The following is a 7,818-nucleotide window of genomic DNA, read 5'->3' as shown; positions in this document are numbered from 1 at the left end:
GTTGATGGCTGAGGGTCGAAGCTTGAATGTGGGAAGCATTTATCCAGTCCTCCCATCCGCTGAATCTGGGATTCTAGCTTCATTGGTTCAAAAAGATAACCCGCTGCTGGAGGAATATTTTTGACTGCCTCCCGTACGTAGCGGCTCTTTATCTCGTTAAGGATTGCATCCCTACGATGCTGGATCGCATTTGCTCTCCTTCCACAGACCATCTGCAGGACATCTTTGGTCACTGTCTGATATTGCGTATCCGGGGCAAATAGCGACTCCACTTTCTTGAAGAGGGAACCTGCTGACAATTCCTTGCCTTCCTCTGCACTCCAGTTTACCAGTTCCTGAAGAGATTTCTTGAGGCACTCATTTTGCTGCAACAGGGCATGGCTTAGTGACCCGCAAAATTTGTCAAGTGACCCCGCGTATTGCTCTGCCTTATTCAAATGCAGAAACTCTCCATTAACCTCCAACTGGTTGAACATGGGGTTGGCCAGGTATTTTCTTACGACCTCCCCATACCTTACTTCGTTCCATTCAGGCGAACCGAAGTGTTGTAAATCTTCGATTTTCTTTACGCGGTTTGCGTCCGCCTTAGGAACTGTAGGTTCCTTACACGTGGTTTCCGCCATCGATAGGTTTAATTCCTTGAATTCATGATTAGGATTTACTAATCCCATCCCTAGCGAAGATCGTGAATTTCTCTCCACGTGTATCTCTTGATCTTCCGATGATGCGTCCTCGTCGGAATCCAAGTTTCTCCTATCTTCGTATGTTTTAGCCGCCATAAAATCCTGAATAAACGAGCTAATGTGCTCCACTTGAGCCGTGAGTTTATCAATGCGATGTTTTTTCGTAGATTTGGTCGATTTCGGCAACTTTCGTTTCGGCTCATTTTGTTTTGGCAAAATGATCTTGTTAACTTCTTCTACCGTCATCTCTACCGAATCGGATGATGACATCTCGGAGCCACTCATTGTTAAATTGGACAAGAAACCAAAACACAAAACACAAGGTACACAAAACACAATGTAAATAAACAAACAACACAAAATGGCCGACGAACTTTTCCGTCGTGTTCACCACGTGTTTTATCTTTTTAAACAGTTAAAAATTATTTCTGTTTTAAAAATACTTCGAACAGCCTCGCTGTTATAATATAATGTATTATCTTGAAATAATTATACACTTAAAATAATTATATACGGGAAAAATCGTTATAAATTCGGAGCTACTTCGCAACGACAACGCCAGCGACGGAATTTAAAACGCTAATGAGAAAGAATGCCGTAAACAAAAGTCGCATAGGGGACGCTTTACTTTTGTGTAGCATCTGGTGACCACTTGTCCAACATAAGGTGCTGAAAAAGAGCGGGAAAGTGCCACGCGAAAGGGAATTTGAGAATGCTTCTCTCTATAAAGGTTTTAAATGACGGTTCAGGCTACATAATACCCACTATGGTACACGGCAGCCTTAATAAAAATAACAAACGAAAAATTAAAATTCTTTAGAAAATGGAAGCGCCATCGGAACCCCCTTGATTATCTTTCATTTTCATTGCTTCGCAAAAGGCAAAAAACAGTCGCTTCAGCAGCTTACAAAACCTACATTTCTACGATAGAATCCTGTATACAGCATAATGTTAAAAAAATATGGTCCTACGTCAATTCTCAAAGAAAATCTCCTGCCATCCCTGATCATATGATTTACGGTGAAAAAACTGCTAATGACAGTAGAGGAGTAGCCAACTTATTTTCTGAGTATTTTGGATCTGTATTTTCTAATCTCATGACACGGATTGTAAACGAGGTGCTCTCGCTTGACGAAAGGGTGCGACGGGGCACAGATAGCTACATCGATGACATTATAGTGAATGAAAACATAATATCAGCTGAAGAGGTTGCGGCACACTTGCATACTTACGGTCTCGTAACTAAGCCTCCCGAGAAGCTGGAGGGCGCAAGAGTGCTCGGATTGCGTATTGAACGTGATAAGGTCGGACGTCTTATCTTCAGAAGAGGCAATGACATTCCCATAATGCAAGAAGGATCGCACCTGAGTAGAAGGGAATTATTTTCGATCTGTGGCAAGCTGACTGGGCACTATCCTGTGTGTGGATGGTTAAGGACAGCCTGCAGCTTCATGAAGAGAGAGTGTCAAGGCCAGGCATGGGATGATTACGTTGGCGACAGGGCCCAACAAATGGCTGAAGAGCTTCTGGTGAGAGTGAGAATTGACGATCCTGTAAAAGGGGAGTGGCTAGTGCCTGAATCATTAGGTGATGCCAGAGTTTATTGTGATGCAAGTAATCTGGCCCTTGGAGTTACCTTGGAAATTGAGGGAAGAACTGTTGAAGACGCCGCATGGCTGCGTAAGACAACCGATGTAGCGCATATTAACATAGCGGAGCTAGATGCTGTCCTGAAGGGATTAAACTTAGCTCTCAAGTGGAATCTTCAAGTTGTGGAAATAATTACAGATTCGGCAACGGTTTTGTGCTGGGTGAGATCTACACTTACCGGGAGTAGTCGTGTAAAAGTTTCTGGCATGTCAGAGATGCTCGTCAAGCGGCGTCTGGGATTGGTGAAGGAGATCGTAGAAGAATTTGATCTCACATTGTCGATCACCCTTGTAGAGTCTTGTAAAAATAAAGCCGATGTACTTACTAGGGTCTGCAAGGCCTGGGTAAAGAGTAGCCATGACAGGAAACGTCATGAAAGAGACTTACAATCTTCAGAGTATGAAGAGAGGTTGGAGATACTTGAAAAAGAAACTGGAGAGCAAACATGTGCTTTAAGCGTAGAAGCTTTACATGCTCAGCATCATTTTGGAGTAGAGCGAACGCTTCATCTTGCCCGGCTGGTTGATCCCGAGGTGAGAAGAGAGGACGTCGATAGATGCGTACGTAACTGCATACAACAGAATTTGACCAAATGTGGCCCACCACATTTAAAACAACGCCGTCTTGCATTTGGAGATATTGCGACAAATTTCTGTTGGCCCTGAGCCACCGCCACGACAGGCTGATCCACGAGCTCTGCCATAAGAGCTCTAGCACGCTCCACGATTGTTGACAGCGGCATTGTCTCTACTTTTGGCTGCGCGCGCAATTCACGTGATACCACTGAAGGCAGACCCACTATGAAAGCTTTCATGAGGAGAGAATCCGACGTCACACCCGCTAGCCTTGCCAACCTCCTCAGGTCCGTCATATAGACGTCGACCGGCTCATCACGCCATGTGCGCCTCACGAACTCCTCATAGGCCAGAAACGGGTTTGTTGCGAACGCACAAATCAACGCATTTTTGATGGCGTCACCATTGCCCTTATCCTCTGCACTCAGCTCATTGTAGACAGCAAATGCAGGTCCCTCCAGAAACATCGGGATGATCGCGCACACATCTTTTACTTCTTTAATTTTTAAAACCAACTCGACTTTTGTTATCCACTGAATAACATCGCCCTCGCCATTAAAACACCTTAATAAATCTCCGAGTTTAATATTTGACATCTTTGAAGTACTGCAAAAGCAGTGGCAGCAAACGCAACCGTTCTGCGATGTGAAAGACAATTTACATTCAATTAGAACGCCAGTTAGAATACAAGCTATTTCGGCAAGATGTCAAATATTAAACTCGGAGATTTATTAAGGTGTTTTAATGGCGAGGGCGATGTTATTCAGTGGATAACAAAAGTCGAGTTGGTTTTAAAAATTAAAGAAGTAAAAGATGTGTGCGCGATCATCCCGATGTTTCTGGAGGGACCTGCATTTGCTGTCTACAATGAGCTGAGTCCAGAGGATAAGGGCAATGGTGACGCCATCAAAAATGCGTTGATTTGTGCGTTCGCAACAAACCCGTTTCTGGCCTATGAGGAGTTCGTGAGGCGCACATGGCGTGATGAGCCGGTCGACGTCTATATGACGGACCTGAGGAGGTTGGCAAGGCTAGCGGGTGTGACGTCGGATTCTCTCCTCATGAAAGCTTTCATAGTGGGTCTGCCTTCAGTGGTATCACGTGAATTGCGCGCGCAGCCAAAAGTAGAGACAATGCCGCTGTCAACAATCGTGGAGCGTGCTAGAGCTCTTATGGCAGAGCTCGTGGATCAGCCTGTCGTGGCGGTGGCTCAGGGCCAACAGAAATTTGTCGCAATATCTCCAAATGCAAGACGGCGTTGTTTTAAATGTGGTGGGCCACATTTGGTCAAATTCTGTTGTGAGCAGCTGAAAAGTGTCTGTTGGAACTGCGGAAAAGATGGTCACTTGGCCAGGCACTGTGAGAAGGGAAACGGAAGCAGGAGAACTGGTGCGCCGGCAGCTCTTCTGAATCAGGACTAAAGGCGCTACCAATAATCCAAGTTGCAGTCAATGGAAAGAAGGTGCGTGCACTTGTTGACTCAGGGTGTTCTCGTACAGTAGTGATGAGTGGGCTGTGTAGTGTACAAGGTCCTGGTTGTGATGTGATTGCTGTTGATGGCAGTCGTGTACTTTGTGAGGGGCGAGGTGTCGCCAAGATAGTAGTGCAAGGTGTGTCGCTACTGGTAGACTGTGTGGTGGTGAAAAAAACTATTAAGTGCAGTCGATGTTATACTGGGCATGGACGTTATCGAAGAACTGGGTGGTGTTACGATAATGCGCGATAGGGTAGAGTTCGTAAGAAGCAGACTAGACGAGTACAGTGCGAATTGTGTCGAGTCTGGTGAAACCTCGGCAGACAGAATATCTGTTGAGAACAAGGACTTTAAAGCTACATTCAACGGAAGAAACTGGTGCGTGAGTTGGGTGTGGAGAGGTTCTCCTGCTGAATTAGAAAACACTGTAGAGTGCTATAGAAGCACTAAGTTACCAGAAGCGGAGGCAGCTTTTGAAGAAGAGATTCAAAGGTGGATCTCCGAGGGCTGGCTCAGGCCATGGAAGGGAAGCTCCGGTGGTATCCTTCCTTTAATGGCTGTGATCCAAAAGAACAAGGGAAAAGTACGTCCTGTCTTGGATTATCGTGAACTCAACGAGAGTGTTCAGTGCCATACTGGTGAGGATGTAGCAGTGTGTGATGAGACACTTCGGAAGTGGAGGAAGCTACGTGAACCTCTAAAGTTGCTTGATCTCCAATCAGCATATTTACAAGTGCACATTGAGGAAAAACTTTGGAAGTACCAACTCATTAAGTATAAAGGCAAAACATACTGCTTGACAAGATTAGGTTTTGGATTAAAGTGTGGTCCCAAAATCATGACACGGATTGTAAACGAGGTGCTCTCGCTTGACGAAAGGGTGCGACGGGGCACAGATAGCTACATCGATGACATTATAGTGAATGAAAACATAATATCAGCTGAAGAGGTTGCGGCACACTTGCATACTTACGGTCTCGTAACTAAGCCTCCCGAGAAGCTGGAGGGCGCAAGAGTGCTCGGATTGCGTATTGAACGTGATAAGGTCGGACGTCTTATCTTCAGAAGAGGCAATGACATTCCCATAATGCAAGAAGGATCGCACCTGAGTAGAAGGGAATTATTTTCGATCTGTGGCAAGCTGACTGGGCACTATCCTGTGTGTGGATGGTTAAGGACAGCCTGCAGCTTCATGAAGAGAGAGTGTCAAGGCCAGGCATGGGATGATTACGTTGGCGACAGGGCCCAACAAATGGCTGAAGAGCTTCTGGTGAGAGTGAGAATTGACGATCCTGTAAAAGGGGAGTGGCTAGTGCCTGAATCATTAGGTGATGCCAGAGTTTATTGTGATGCAAGTAATCTGGCCCTTGGAGTTACCTTGGAAATTGAGGGAAGAACTGTTGAAGACGCCGCATGGCTGCGTAAGACAACCGATGTAGCGCATATTAACATAGCGGAGCTAGATGCTGTCCTGAAGGGATTAAACTTAGCTCTCAAGTGGAATCTTCAAGTTGTGGAAATAATTACAGATTCGGCAACGGTTTTGTGCTGGGTGAGATCTACACTTACCGGGAGTAGTCGTGTAAAAGTTTCTGGCATGTCAGAGATGCTCGTCAAGCGGCGTCTGGGATTGGTGAAGGAGATCGTAGAAGAATTTGATCTCACATTGTCGATCACCCTTGTAGAGTCTTGTAAAAATAAAGCCGATGTACTTACTAGGGTCTGCAAGGCCTGGGTAAAGAGTAGCCATGACAGGAAACGTCATGAAAGAGACTTACAATCTTCAGAGTATGAAGAGAGGTTGGAGATACTTGAAAAAGAAACTGGAGAGCAAACATGTGCTTTAAGCGTAGAAGCTTTACATGCTCAGCATCATTTTGGAGTAGAGCGAACGCTTCATCTTGCCCGGCTGGTTGATCCCGAGGTGAGAAGAGAGGACGTCGATAGATGCGTACGTAACTGCATACAATGCAGGACAATTGACCCACCACCGTCAACCCATGAAGCGGGTAACCTCAATGTTGCAACAAATTGGAGTCGCTTGGCAGTTGATGTCACTCATTTCGGTAGGAAATGTTTCTTCACACTCATCGATTGCGGGCCAAGTAGATTTGCCGTGTGGCGGGAAATCGAATCAGAGAACGCAGTTTCGATTGTCAAAAATCTGGAAGAAGTGTTTCGGGAAAGAGGCCCGCCCAGTGAAGTTCTCATGGACAATAGTACTGCGTTTCGTTCCTATAGTGTTGCAGATATGTGTAAGAGATGGAATGTACGTCAAAGATTTCGCGCGGCATACCGTCCAGCAGGAAATGGTATAGTTGAACGACATCATCGAACAATAAAGAGAACTGCAGCCAGAAGTGGAAGCGATCCTCTGCAGGCAGTATTTTGGTATAATTTGGCTGCGAAGAGTCAGAAGGATGAGGGTGTTGCGCCTTCTAGCTCGGTTCACACTTATTCATGGAGGCACCCTTCTGCGCAAGTGAATATAGAAGAGGAAGTATCGACTGAGTTTGAAGTGGGCGATGTCGTTGCGGTCAAACCAGTAGACAAAAGATGCACATCACGCTGGAGGCAAGGAAGGGTGACAGGACTTAATTCAGTCAACAATATTATAGTTGATGGTGTACCAAGACATGTGCTTGACCTGCGAAAGATGCCTGACAGAGAACGAACTGAGTCTGAAGAGAGATGCGAGGAATTGGCCGCAAGTCCCACCGTAAATTTTCTCGATGTGTTTGAAGAGGAAAGTGAAGAAGAAGGAGAGACCAGTACAGAAGGACGACCCACTAGGGTGCGAAGGCCTCCGGGCTGGTTAAGTCAATTTGTACAGTGATGACGACATCAGGAGGGCGTGTGGTGATATGCAAGTACTGCAAAAGCAGTGGCAGCAAACGCAACCGTTCTGCGATGTGAAAGACAATTTACATTCAATTAGAACGCCAGTTAGAATACAGACATCTCGGAGCCACTCATTGTTAAATTGGACAAGAAACCAAAACACAAAACACAAGGTACACAAAACACAATGTAAATAAACAAACAACACAAAATGGCCGACGAACTTTTCCGTCGTGTTCACCACGTGTTTTATCTTTTTAAACAGTTAAAAATTATTTCTGTTTTAAAAATACTTCGAACAGCCTCGCTGTTATAATATAATGTATTATCTTGAAATAATTATACACTTAAAATAATTATATACGGGAAAAATCGTTATAAATTCGGAGCTACTTCGCAACGACAACGCCAGCGACGGAATTTAAAACGCTAATGAGAAAGAATGCCGTAAACAAAAGTCGCATAGGGGACGCTTTACTTTTGTGTAGCATCTGGTGACCACTTGTCCAACATAAGGTGCTGAAAAAGAGCGGGAAAGTGCCACGCGAAAGGGAATTTGAGAATGCTTCTCTCTATAAAGGTTTTAAATGACGGT

The 7,818-nt window shown here is 45.1% G+C and overlaps 1 protein-coding gene across 1 annotated transcript; it reads left to right on the top strand.

Annotated features, from left to right (window-relative positions):
• The first annotated feature begins 4,587 nt into the window (after positions 1-4,587).
• LOC149408929 (uncharacterized) lies at positions 4,588-7,218 on the top strand. Its single transcript, XM_089650293.1, has 2 exons — positions 4,588-5,934; positions 6,793-7,218. Exons 1-2 carry the CDS (start codon positions 4,588-4,590, stop codon positions 7,216-7,218), a joined length of 1,773 nt encoding a protein of 590 aa, XP_089506419.1.
• Positions 7,219-7,818: the final 600 nt, after the last annotated feature.

This window comes from Hesperophylax consimilis, unplaced genomic scaffold (assembly GCF_061612785.1).
Source record: "Hesperophylax consimilis isolate HC1 unplaced genomic scaffold, BYU_Hcon_1.0 scaffold_41, whole genome shotgun sequence".
Classification (NCBI taxonomy): Eukaryota; Metazoa; Arthropoda; class Insecta; order Trichoptera; family Limnephilidae; genus Hesperophylax; species Hesperophylax consimilis.
The sequence above is the reverse complement of the archived record's forward strand: the minus strand, read 5'-3'. Positions and strand labels throughout refer to the sequence as shown.